Raw genomic sequence first — 13,940 nt, forward strand, 5'->3', positions numbered from 1 at the left:
TAGGTAATCGCAAAAGCTTTGGTCCGTTGTCTACCAATTTGCGGGCTTAAACCACCAATTACTTTACTGCATCTGCCACTGTGTCATTCGCTTCTATCAGTCACTAAATCTGTTGATATCTCATGAGAGTACGGCATTGTCAGGAGATTGTTATGCGTACCCTCTAGCACCCTTAGTTACCTTACGGTTATTGAGACAAGTTGCCAGGCCACTTGAATCATCATGCTTTCAAAATATATTATTTCACCATGACAAAGTCACTTTTACGGTAGTTTTAGCTTGGGGAATCATGGCATGGCTCCAAACTAATGTCTTTCTAGCCAATTCTAATTCTCCCGCATGGTAATCGTTCTAGGTAAAAAGTAAGGTCACATTTTGTATCAGTCCAGCCATCTGGTTGTCTGCGCCGTGATTTGTCACGTTTTGAGTGGCTGCGATCAAAAGTTAGTTGCATTTGTTTAAATGTCTCTGTTACACAATGCGATAGACAGCCTTATGAGTTGATTTATCTATTTATATCTTGTCATGAAAAGCGTTTAGGTAAGTCTGAATTACATTCACTTTAACAATAAAGAACACTCGAGTTGGTTTATGCACATCTCTTTGAAGTTAACCTTCATCCGCTTGTTTTTGTGTAAGACTGAATCGCAATCAGAGATGGCTATTGTATTTGTTTGTAAGATTATACTTTATTATGCATTTTAGATGATTTCATTTATTTTAACTTGTTCATTTCATATACTGTCATCTCGCAATCCGACAGAGAAGCGAACAGCTGGTGAGGGTTTTTTTATAAAAGGTTAGTTTACTGAAATCACATTCACTATTTGTATCTCTAGGATACGCTAAGATGCTGGGTTTGTGATAAATGGTTTGCTAGACAAAAAAGAGCTTTCTACAATATCTTAGGTGACCCCAACTTTTTCACTAGGTCATATATGATGCTCTGTAGTCACAAGTTTGACCAGTACGGAGAGAGAATGGAAATTAATGTAGATGTAGGATAGTCATCGACGTAAACGTTTATAAGGTTATGACAAAGGAATAGCAAGGTTCACACCACATGAACTGATAAAGAAAGCATAGTCCTTGCCAGATGTTGAGTCGTGGTTACATCGTTTGGCTGTAATAAATGAGGATGCTAATCTGAAACACTTTACGCTTCATTAGAAGCAGATTATTATCAAGCCAGAGTTAGTTGGAATGGCTCTCATCATTATAAATACCTTCTCTCAGATTATCATACGCTTTCCGCACACGCATCAGTGGACCTCCTCAAGCTTTTTCATTGGACGAATTGTTTCAAAATCAGCTGTTATATTAATCCATTTTGACTAGGCATAATTAGAAACGTATGAATGATGATGTGGTATAGCTAGGGCAAGAGTAGAAGACGGACTATCAATGACACTTACTGTGCTGCGTACATACAAACTCTATCAGTCTATCTCTTATCGTTAATGTAAATACACATAGGGTATTGTGGTAAGAGCTTCTGAGATAGTCAACATACCAGAAGATAGAAGATGGCGACAGGGTTGACGTCACGTATGGGTGCGGACTACCTCTCTGCTGCCTCACCTCTTTCTAGAAGGAGAGCAGAGCGCATGGAGCGCGAGAAAGATAGGACAGCTGCATTATCTGGTCAGAGCGTAGTTGGGACACCAAGGAAGCCTCCAAGGGCGGCGGTCGAGCCGCCATCTCAAGTATGTTACTTTTTATTTGTTTTTATCTACTATTCAGGTCACAAGAATCTCTCCATTATTTGTGCCGTTGGTGAAACTTACTTGATGTTAGAGATGTTAGTAAGATTATCATTAGATTGTAGATCTTTGCTAAGATTATTTCAGCTTCCGTTAAAAGAGAAAGTGTTCCGTGGCCTGTATCTAGTTAGTTAGTGCGAGAACACAAACTAACAGTACCATCGCCTCATCAGCTCAGATCCCAAGAGACTAACAAACCATTTAGCGCTTTTGTTTACATCAAAACACAAACAAAAGATGTCTGCATTGTGCCGTCTCATGAACACTTCCTCTCCGAGTAATGAGCTAAAATAAAAGATATCTAGCCAGAGTTTTTTCTTCGAACTGGACTTACATGTCATCTCCATACTTTTATATCAATATGCTTATATCAGAACAGTACAATATCTGTTATTCTCATATACGGTGTTTTCATTGGTCCATTAACTATAGGTCGAAAAAGCACAGGTGACGCAGAAGGTGTTGCTTTGACTCCTGTAGGAATATCATCTTGTGCTACTTGTAAAACCAAGACTTCTTCAGTCATTAGCAATCATTCTTCATAAAGCTAGTAGTAGACGCATGCAAGCTTAACACGATGGGTGACACTACCATAGGAGTACAATTCTGGGCAATTGATCACTTCCACTAACACCTGCCATCCAAAACCAATAATGAAGCATATGTTAATTACCCCTCGATTATCGACGAATAATGCAGGCTTTGTGATTGGTTAATAATGTGATGTTACTGAATGGAAATGAATGTCATTGTGAAAGAAATGCTCTAGCCTATAACACTGAGGCGAGTAGGCTAACAAAAGGACTATTTGTGACAGCGCAGCTGAATGGGCCGTCGTGTCTAAAACATACTACTAGAATATATTCAACAATTCAACTGCAGCATTGATCAATCAACATAGTTAATCTCTAGGCAAACTTTCGTCTACTCCACATACAGCATACGAAATACGATCGTCAGCCTACTCATCTGCATGACTTGGAGTCTTTGACAGTAGCAGGTGGTTGCTAAGGCTGCAATTCAGAGGGAACCGCACTGTTCTCCGGCACCTACTTGTTAGATAGCTGCAAGCTAGTCGCTGCACAGTGCCTGCTGCACCTCTTTTGGGACACTCAAGTGCTGCTTGTGAGGAGTGCTTTGGCATCACAAAGCGTTAATTGCTGGATGTCTGTTTGCTAGTAAACGATTATCACTCTTATTTGCTGCCTGTCACCATGAAGGATCAAGATGCAGTTCACGGAAAGCCTCGAAGGAAGCTAACTCAGCAGATCATTTATGGGGTAATCGTGATTTCTTCTTTGACATGCCTTCTCACCGCGTCAGCCTTCTCTCCCATCTCTGCTGCCATTCCTACTTCTCCTCTAGAAACTGCTACTCTTCTCACTCTCAAATCTCACATTTTTTCATTCTTCTTACTGCTGCCTTGTTTTATTTCCCACGCTCAACGCCTTTTCTGCAAGTCTCACTCCTTTGTCATCATCTATATTCCTCTCACATCTTCCCTGTCATCTTTTGAACAACTTGCTTTGGACATTCGCGATACTGTTCTCACACATTTGAAACTTTCAGACATCTTTGCTTTTACAGCTTACCTGCTGACAGACTGTTTCTAAACAGCGAGCACAATTAGCTCGTCCTCCACCCAAACTTTATTTCTGTGTTTCATCACAGACATTTACTTATTGGGTTGTCACACAGGAATCTCCGTCTAACATTTACGCAGACTTCTTACTAGGTGGTAGCTGAGATGTATAAGTGTACATCCATTTGAATGCTGCCAAGCTTTGGGTGAACTCGACTGTTCATAGGTTCAGTGTAATGATTTTTGAAGTAAAAACCTTTAACTCTGTTCACCCGGTTTCCAATATGCACCTAACTAGCATTAAAGGTAACTGGAGTAGAAATGAATAACACAAATAAAACGCACTTAAGCACCGGGCATCTGATCTAGTTGCACTTTGTGCTCCTAAATGCAGGCTTTACCTAATTCAACTGATATTGTTTGGCAGAAAGAAGAGGACTGCATAGGTTTCGCAACTCTTCCAGACCAAATTCACAGAAAAGTTATCAAAAAGGGATTCCACTTTACAATAATGGTAGTTGGTAAGTGAGGCGATTACATCAATGTTTTCTAACCATGGAAACCTTATCATCGGCACATAACGTCTTTTTATGGGTCTAAAGTAAGTCTGTTGTTAGTACACAACTGTTTAGTATATAAACATGTTAACTCTGATTAGAAATAATATAATGGGGCGTTGCCTTTCAGGCCAATGGGATGACTCAGTATGCAAAGTTATACGAAATCTCAGCTAACACATTGGGGCGTCACAACTTTTATTAAGTGTCATGAATGTCCCCTTGCTGTGCTTCCCACCGTGACTTCCACAGAGTTATTGTGAGAACAACATTATATTTTTGTCTCAAATGACTTCACACGAGACAAATGGCAAGGCATTAGTCTCAGTTGAATAAATTTGAATAGGTAAACTTTCACATGTTTGCTTGTAATTGCTCTTGTACTATCCTTCCTCCTCACTCCAAAGGTGTACGCCTACACTAATATAAGATATGATAGTAATTTTGTCTTTAGTCCCTGACACCCCTTTCCTCAAGCTTGTCACACTTTGAGAATGTTGTGACAAGTAATAAAGCTCCCATGTAACTGACATTCGCTTACAAGTGCTCAAACTATCGCTAAGCTTTCAACAAAAAATTCTTTGAAAATTTAGAAAAGTGATAAGCATTTTTACATTAGTCTCTTGGAATTATTATGCAGAACACTTCATGAAAATATTGAAGCTGGGCATTACTCCGCTGTTTGTATAAAATGGACTTTCTATATGATGCACTGAAGGTCAATAAAATATACTTGGAATGAGTTCTGTATGCATGCTCCAACAGAAATCAATTTCTATCTAATATATCGACTATATTACGTAATGTAATGCTGCCGTTGCTGCTGCAATGGCAGCATATCGACCCGTGACTAAATCACTACGGTGAAGTTATGCCAACTACGGTCAGAGTATTATGAAATATAAAAAACTTTTTCTGCTTATGGTCGTATAATTTTATAGCAATGTTTAAACACTGTTGCAAGGTTGTGACACGCTTGTAATGAGGGTGTGACTCGCTTGTAACGAGGGTGTGACACACTTGTAATAAAGCTGTGAAACATGTGTAACGAGGTTGTTTAATCTTGTAGGAGAATCTGGACTTGGCAAATCAACATTGATAAACAGCTTGTTTATGACAGACTTATATAAGGACAAAAAAGCTCTTGGTGTCGAAGGTAACACAATTAACTCTTCTGTACGTTCTCTTTCGTCGTACCAAACAAATTAAAAAAAGAAGCATGACTTCTTTTTCCCTGAACTCCAGTTAAAGGATTGCCTGTCAGTGCTCTGAATAGACTGCCAGAGTTGATTTGGCAAGAATCAGTTTAATGTTGGATGCCTGTCACCACCAGTGGCCTGTTCTGAGAATTGAAGCCCAATCTACTGTTCGCAGGTCTGAACATTAAACATAAACGTAGCGCTTTGATTCATATTTCCAAATAAACTGTGTGCTCGTCGCTTCTGTCATCTGAGACCCAGTCATTTCCTACTAGAAATTAATCATAAATAGGCTAATGTCAAACACACATCTAAAATACATGCATGTGTAACTGTACAAAGTTACACCCTGATCTGGCAGGCATGCATTATTCATGTGCTAGCGGTGATGTGCCTATCCCTATATCACTGCATCCAGCCTCATCACGATGAAAATTAGCATGAACACAATAGGCATGCCTCAGCCTGTGGTCATGCAGACTGGTTGACGGAGCTGATCAGGCTGAGCAAGCAGCTGTTCTAACCATGCTTTGTTTGAGAACTTGGTGCAGGTCTCGCATCTGACTACATCTATACCTGACTAGATATACCTCTCTACTTAGCCTCTGCTTATAGAAAGCTGGTGTTCCTATAGGCTATAGCTACAGAACAGAACTTGTGTTCCTATAGCTACAGAACAGAGCTTGTGTTCCTATAGCTACAGAACAGAGCCTGTGTTCCTATAGTTACAAAACAGTCTGTGTTCCAGTTGCTGCAGATGAGAGCCTGCTTTCCTATTGTTTCAAAACTGTCTGTGTTGCTATAGCTACACAACAAAGCCTGTGTTCCTATACTTATAAGCTATAGACCAGAGCCTATGTTCTTATTGCTATAGACTAGAGCCTGTGTTCTTATAGCTACTAAATGGTCTGTGTTCCTATAATTACAGATCAGAGCCTGTGTTTCTACAGATTCATACTAGACTTCTATGTTCCTATAGTATTATTCTTCCAATGGAACTTATACTCTCGAGATTCCTTTTCATCGTTCTCAGGCTACTTGTGCGTTATGTGATGCATCATGTGATGCGGAAGCTGCTGTCAAAGCAGCACCAAATCAATATTAATATGGAACTAACTTCTTATGCAGAACTTTGATTGTTCTTAAGCGAAGATTGTTGTGATACGAATGTGTCAAATTATCATTGCTCTTGGTCTTTAATTGCTCCTGAGTATCACAGCATGTGAGCAGAGTATCAATGTCAATTAGTTAGATATGATTCTAACATTTCCAATATGATCCTAACATGTCTAACATGATCCCAACATGTCTGACATGATCCCATCCCTTTTGACATTGCCCAAACCTTTCTAATATGGCTGCAATCTTTCAGATATGGCTGCAATCATGCTGATATGGTTTCAGCCTCCTTAGAGATTATAACACCTGCTTAAGCAAACTGAGAAAGGAAGTTAATTGTGTGTAGAGACATTGACTTGCATTGCATGAGTCCAACTCCGGATTGCGCAGCTTTTGTAACCTGATTCAATGGCAGCCATGGCACTCGGCTGTTTCCCCGGGTCTTTCAAGCAAACTTTAGTATGGATAGTGCTTGAAGCATTAGGCAAGCTATACTATGCATTCTGGCAGTGTAGCGGCCATGTGATAACACTCCCCCAACCCTCCCCCTCCTTTATATCGTTAGTAAAGCTTCGAGCAGTTTGCCTGCCATCCGCACAATAATGCATTTGGTTTTGCCACCAGTTCAGCGGATTTGCCATTTTAGCTTTTGGTAAGTCATCTTTTTTAATTTTTTGCAAATATAGTAATACGTCTACAGTGCGCAGAAAAACTTTAGAACGCTTAAAATATTTTGGGGTTCATTTTTGTGAACAGCAGTCGAAATTTATGGCTGCCACTGTAGTTGTTAATATACTGCAATCTAAAAAGGCTATTATAAAATTAAAAGTTTTTATCGCTTTGTTTATTAACCAACTTCTCTCTTTGACTCCAAATTAACAGTTTTGAGTTTTATCTGCTAGGTGAAGGTTTCAGGAGGCAGTAAATAAAGTATAACAAAGCAAGCTTTTTGTTTCAACAGCTGGGGACTATACCGTGGCATACCAGTTTAAGGGTGGGGTTTGAGTAAAATGTCTCCCTCCCTACCTCTCTTTCTTTCGCTCAAGTTCGAAACTAATAGTAGTAGTAGGTAGGTAGTAGTAGCAGTAATAGTAGTAGTAATAGTAATAGTAGCAGCTGTAGCAGTAGCAGCCGTAGTAGTGGTAATAGTAGTAGTAGCAGTAATAGTACTAATAATAGCACTAGTAGGAGTAGTAATAGTGGTAGTAGTAGCAGTAGTAACAGTAGGAAACCCCCAGTAATAGTAGTTGTAGCAGTAGTAATAATAACAGTAGGAGTAACAGTAGTAGTAGCAGTATGAGTAGTAATAGTAATAGCAGTACTAACAGTAGGAGTAGTAGTAATAGTAGTAGTAGCAATAGACATAGTAAGTATAGTAGCTATTAATAAATCTAATCACATGATTTTTTTCTGTAGATCGTCTGGAGTCAACAGTGAAAGTTGAGTCACAGAATATAGACATAGAGGAAGCCGGAGTAAAACTTCGTCTCACCATAATAGACACTCCCGGTTTTTCTGACAGCCTGCATGGAGAAGATAGGTAAGTACTCTTTACTCTTCAGCGGTTGCTAGCAAGGAAGAGGACTGATAACAAGGAAGTTTTACTTGCTTAAAAAACAATCATAGGGAATTATGGCGTCATTAGATGCCTTGCAGCTGAGATCGTAAATCATAAATACGCAGGGCAAAAGTGATATAAGTTATGCTAGCGTATCTGTTGTCGTTTGCAGATTTATGGCCAGCAAAACTGATAGCTTCTCCTTTGATCTACATACTTGAGTATCAGGCTGCTCTAAAATGAAAATGTGACTCAGTGATGGGAAACAATGCATATGCATGTTGTTATGAATATCCATAGTTTCTATAAACAGACTGAAGTCATAAATGCTTAACATTACTAGTTAGTCTGCAGTAACCAAGTGCTTCACCCTATCATCTTTTGTGGAAATGTCAAATAATGCTGTCTGTCGCTTGCTTATAGCTCCATAATGCAGTTATGTTAAAATAGAAGCACAACCGAGAAGCATGATTCATTTCTGACGACGCGCATCTTGATTGCTTGAGCCACATTATTTGGGGCCATGATTATTGAATTTTTAAGTATTGAACTCTACAATACCTCTGTCTGGTGCCGGTAGCCCTACCCTAATCATATTTGAAATCATGTATTTGTCATGTGTACTCCATGTACACAGACAAACATACACCCAGCATACCCTAATGCTCCTTGTTTGCATAATAAAAACAAGAGATTTAGTTTAAGTATTTATATTACAGAGTTCACATTTTACAGGAGAAAAAGTGGATATGGCCTGATGTTACCTTTATAATATGCTTAGAGTCGTTGCTGGTGTATTTAATATGTAATGTAGTGTTTGTCAGCACCAATTCAGCTCTCAGTATATAACTAGCTACTAGTATCAGGTGTGCATCCGCTAGCTTGCGGCATTGTGATACTAGGCAAGTTATAATATGACTTATGTATTGCACGTGCAACATGTGCTCATAGTTTGCTCGCTTGTGGCTCTTTATCAAATGCAATCAACAATATTGGCATGGAGAAGCTAAGAGATGCTTTTTTAAGAGGCTGTATGGCCATCAGTTTGCCGAGATCTAATTTTTAATTTGCTGTAAGGGAAGGATGATGCATAAACAGATAAAATAACAGAGCTCTTTAATTCTAAACAAATTAAAGTTTATGCAACTTAGGGTCTTTGTTGACTGTTGTATGCTTATCTGTGATACGAGAAAAATGACAAAACTATGGGAATTACTAAGTTTACTATAAAAAAGTAAATCCTTTTAAAAACCATAACTGTATATTTTTAACTTTTTTTGCAATTAGAAACCTTTTATTTATTTAATGAGAAATTTTTTATTTGGTTATTTGCCAACATTAAATTTTCTATAAACAATACACATCGCTTTCAGCCAAACTTCTAAATCTTCCCTATAAACAGCAGACAAAAAAGAATCCATGCGATAGAATGCTAAGCCATAACTGAGACGCCAGAGATTTTCTACAAACAAATAATAGCGTTCAACAATGCTGTCATTGTGCAATGATAGTGGCTCGCTACTAACAGGTAATTTTTGCTCGCAGCATTCAGCCAGTGGAGGAGTACATTGACTCGCAGTTCCACCAGTACTATGAGGCAGAGAGTGGACTTAACAGAAAAAACATCCAAGATAGTAGAGTGCACTGTTTACTCTACTTTATCTCTCCTTATGGTCATGGGTTAGTATGGTAATCTTACTAGTCTTAGCTTCCCCTTTTGGAAGCCTGAAACAGTAACCAGACTAGTCTGAAACCATTTAGCAAGCGCCAAACAAAAATTGGACTATTGATCTATTCTGAACAGAAAAAGAGAAACTTTAAAAGCACTGCATAGCCTTAAAAAATTGATGGAAAAATGACCAAAAGTGTGATGTAATGTTTTAGAGACGTGTGTGATAAGATAACTCCTGTTGTTTCTCCTTGGAGTTCTTTCTTTGCAGTGATGAACCAATCATCTGACAAGTTGACTAACTTTTCAGTAACTACTAAGGAATTTTGATAAATTACCAATTTTGTAGTATAATTGGCTTCACTAAAAATGTAAATTTTAGTTGCTTTTTCCTTAGTTTAGCTAGTCGATACTACTGTTTACCCGAGCATCAGTTATTTTGGTAAAGTCTATTTATTCAGCATATTTATGAGTTGTCCCATTATGCAGACTGAAACCTCTTGATGTCGAGTGCTTAAAGAGACTACATAACAAAGTCAACATCATTCCTTTGATAGCTAAAGCTGACACTCTAACGCAAGCTGAAGTCGCACGAAACAAAGCTAAGGTAACATCAGCTGATGCCACAGTTTTTAGTAGCTTCACACGGGTTTGGTCACTTCTGGTAATCTCCTTTTAATGTACCTCAACTACCTCCTTCAACTTATGTTAGTAGTAATACCTTTGCTTTTTTGTTGCAACTTCAGAATTACAAAACAAAAAAAATGACTTAATTATATTTATTTGCTGAATTTGGATGCTGTAGTTTAGATTATAAACATGATAATAGCGTTTCACTGATACATTGAAGTTGCCTCCTCACTATTGAAAACTGAAAAACAACTCCTAGTATGTCACCAGCATTTTTATTAAGGCATGAGTGTTCATGTACACAATGTCTTGACAGGTGCTAGAAGATATTAAGGTGCATGGAATAAAAGTATATGACTTTCCAGACTGTGACCCAGATGAAGACGAAGAGTTCAAAAGGCAAGATGCCGCTCTGAAGGTACCTATAATATAGGTCCTATATACATGTACCGTATATAGGCCCTATATATATAACGCCAATGGCCTGTAAGTGCTGGCCAGTTTTGATTGTGCATTAGTTTTCTCCCACCTTATCCTTTTACTTATTTTTGTGTTATTGTAGGCAGCCATTCCCTTTGCAGTCATAGGAAGCAACGCTGTCACAGAAGTGCGTGGTAAACGAATTCGAGCTCGCGTCTATCCCTGGGGAATAATTGAAGGTTAGAAACAGTATAAACATAATAATATGAGCAGAAAAGAATAACAAAAATAGAACTTGCTTTAATCTTAAATAACTCACAGACATAACTGTAACACAGTTGCGGTGAGAGATTGATTCACTGAATAATTATATAGAAGCAGTCTTACCAAGCATTTGATCTGGTCATAAGCAATATTTACTAAACTGATTGTCTAATAATATTTTAGTGGAGAATGAGGAACACTCAGATTTCACAAAACTGAAGAGAATGCTAATAGGGTAAGTGTTAAAAAGAGTGTACCATATTACACTGCAGCCATGAAGTTCGTACTACAAACGTTTTTCTATGTAACCAACTTACCTAAGTAGTAAATTCTTTTGCTACACACATGAGCCTGGACTTTGTTTGTTCTGCTTTTTTTATATTAAAGCTAGACATATTTCAAAACCTTGTTTGTCGACAGTTGCTTTGGAGTTTCCTCATGTAAACTATCGATAGGTCGTACGCCGACATTCCCAATGCCCTCACAAATTCTGTGACAGAGCTCAAGGGTTCCACAACACCGGACTTTGTACACTGATTGTAGAACACATTTGCAAGATCTCAAGGATGTCACAGAGGAATACCACTATGAGAATTACCGAGCTAATTATATACAAAGTACTGAGAATAACAACATCAGTGAGAAACGTCAACCTCTTTCATTCCAGAAACCCGGTACATCAGGTCATAATGTGGATCAGCTTCTCAGTGAGAAGGATGAAGAGGTTAGTGAAAATTAGTCACCCAACTAGGAAAACCCTAGCATACAGCTTACCGTCTCTAACTTTTAGTCAATTTTAAAACAAAAGGTCTGTAGTTAATACTTTGCGCATCATTTCTATGGCATACCCGTATGAGGTGTATACAAATATATCAGAGCTCATCTTGTTTGTGTCTAGATTAAAAAGATGCAAGCGATGTTGGAGGCAATGCAAAGACAAATGGCACAGAATACAGTATAAGCTTCTGATGTGACAGATGTATCTATTATTATATGACCTTGTCGAAGTAGTCAGTTGTTCATTATAGACGAATTTGCTGTTAACTACACATCTATTTATAGCATATCTTGTTATATTGGAGTTGTGCTCACCATACTAGTAATGTTCCCTTGTTTAGACAAACCATGCACAGCTTCAAGAATTAAATGTTTTGCATTAACTTTGCTATTCACCATATTTATAAATAGTACATTATATCCAGAGTTTAATTTATTTACTATAAAGCTAAATATTTTATTATATCAATGATTTTTGATTACACAAACATTTTCTTCTGATGTGCCGCTTAGCGTAGTTTCTATAAGCTCTTGTATATTTGCAAAACATTGTTCGTATTATATAAATATAGACTCATTGATAGAGTAGAAGTTTATATGAAAAAAATACAGCAAGTAGAAAGTGGAACAGTGAATATGAGGTGAATGTGGCTTGATTTGGTTATCATTCGTCTACTCCTGCTTGAGTCATCAAATCGGCAATGTTCTTCTCTAGGTCATCAATTCTGGTACCCATGTCATCCAGTGAACATAACAGTTAAGGAAAGATCACAATCGGCTAACATCTAAATGATTTTAAAGCTTTTAAAAATTATTTTCTCAAAGACTAATGATGGAGTGAATCATCATCTCACTAATAAATACTGCTGCACAAGCTTCAGCAATCGATTTTGTTGGTGCAACTATTCTACAATCATTCGCACCTACATACTAAATGCACTTCATGAAAGGATATATCTTGTGATAATCTGGTCTGACATTGTCTTGAACTTGTCCTGCATCTGCTGTAAGATTGTTTGCACCTACAATGTAAATATTTTACATGTTCAAGCGAATAAAATTAACTCTATATATGTATAATGCTTTTCAATAAATTTGGTGCTGAGAGTACTTGGTAAACTTCACTCATTTTGTGTAGCTGGCCATTTGTAGTTAGGATAAAAATAAAAGAAACAATGTACTGCAATAATATACATATTATATATATAACACTGATTTGTTACTAAAGTTGTTAAAAAAAACAATAACTGAATGTTTTGAAAATGGCTCAGCAGTTATGTCCTCGGTATATCTGATACAAATTCACAGCACCATTAAGGTGAGCCAAGACAGGTGGAATAGACCAATGGATGATCGAATGAATAAAACTATCACTAATAATAATTCTTAAAGCAAAAATATTGAGATGTTTTTAAAAATTTATCATTTGCTGAAACTTTACGACACGCGAAACATGAGTGTTACATATCTGCACTAACCCAACAAAAAATGGTAGAATATTTTTTTCCATCTACCATGTAACCGTAACTTTCCAATCAACAATGTTGGTAAGATTATGTGCTGCAAGCTGATATCAAAACAACAAGACCATTGTTACAGCAGATTACTGCAGTTGCTATCACTGATAATGGTAGACGATATTAAGCACTACTTCTGTTTGATAGATCCAATTTGCTGCTCTACCTGTTACATTCCATGTTTTCACAAACGTTAACCCTTTAGCAGGTGATACGACATTAATGTCGTTTTGCGATAGTGATTCTAGTGGGTAGTGCGACATTAATGTCGATATCGTACGCACTATGTATTAAGATTTACTATTGGTCGGTGTTTATTTTTCTATTCAATTAAATACTTTCTAAAGTAAAAGAACACACGTGAGGACTTGAATAACTACATTTTAGACATGTATCTTTTTATTTCAACTTGTTTTGGACGATCGTTATCAAACGCCTTTTTTATGTTTTTTTTACTCAGTAAGATACTAAGCCTTTCCCCCCGAATTGATTTTTATGCTTTTATGTGAACAAAAGAACTTGCTATTGATCTGTGTTCATTTTTCTTTTCGATTAAATATTTTTTAAAGTAAAAGAACACGTGTGAGGACTTGAATAACTACATTTTAGACATGTATCTTCTTATTTCAACTTGTTTTGGGCGATCGTTATCAAACGCCCTTTCCATGTTTTTTTTACTCAGTAAGATACTAAGCCTTTTCCCCCCGAATTGATATTTATGCTTTACGATCGTTGTCGATGCTTTTTCTATGTGCCTTTTTTATTTAGTAAGATCCAAGCATCGACTTTTTGTGAACACAAAAAAACATTTTATAATCATGGCTTCATCTTCCCAAAGACCTGCTAGATCAACTCGAAGGGCCCAGTTTGTTTTGGCAGATTCTA

The 13,940-nt window shown here is 37.5% G+C and overlaps 1 protein-coding gene across 2 annotated transcripts; it reads left to right on the plus strand.

Moving 5' to 3' along the window:
* Nucleotides 1-410: 410 nt before the first annotated feature.
* On the plus strand, nt 411-12,197 carry LOC137391622 (septin-4-like). 2 transcript variants are annotated; one of them, XM_068078139.1, is made up of 12 exons: nt 411-540; nt 1,477-1,706; nt 3,773-3,866; nt 4,972-5,058; nt 7,637-7,760; nt 9,324-9,458; nt 9,937-10,054; nt 10,394-10,495; nt 10,640-10,736; nt 10,945-10,996; nt 11,305-11,485; nt 11,660-12,197. In XM_068078139.1, exons 2-12 carry the CDS (start codon nt 1,527-1,529, stop codon nt 11,720-11,722), a joined length of 1,233 nt encoding a protein of 410 aa, XP_067934240.1. In that variant the 5' UTR covers nt 411-540; nt 1,477-1,526; the 3' UTR covers nt 11,723-12,197. The 2 variants fall into 2 exon arrangements, with proteins under 2 accessions (XP_067934240.1, XP_067934241.1); XM_068078140.1 differs by lacking the exons at nt 411-540; nt 1,477-1,706 and adding an exon at nt 2,530-3,043.
* Nucleotides 12,198-13,940: the final 1,743 nt, after the last annotated feature.

This window comes from Watersipora subatra, chromosome 3, assembly GCF_963576615.1.
Source record: "Watersipora subatra chromosome 3, tzWatSuba1.1, whole genome shotgun sequence".
In the NCBI taxonomy this organism is placed as follows: domain Eukaryota; kingdom Metazoa; phylum Bryozoa; class Gymnolaemata; order Cheilostomatida; family Watersiporidae; genus Watersipora; species Watersipora subatra.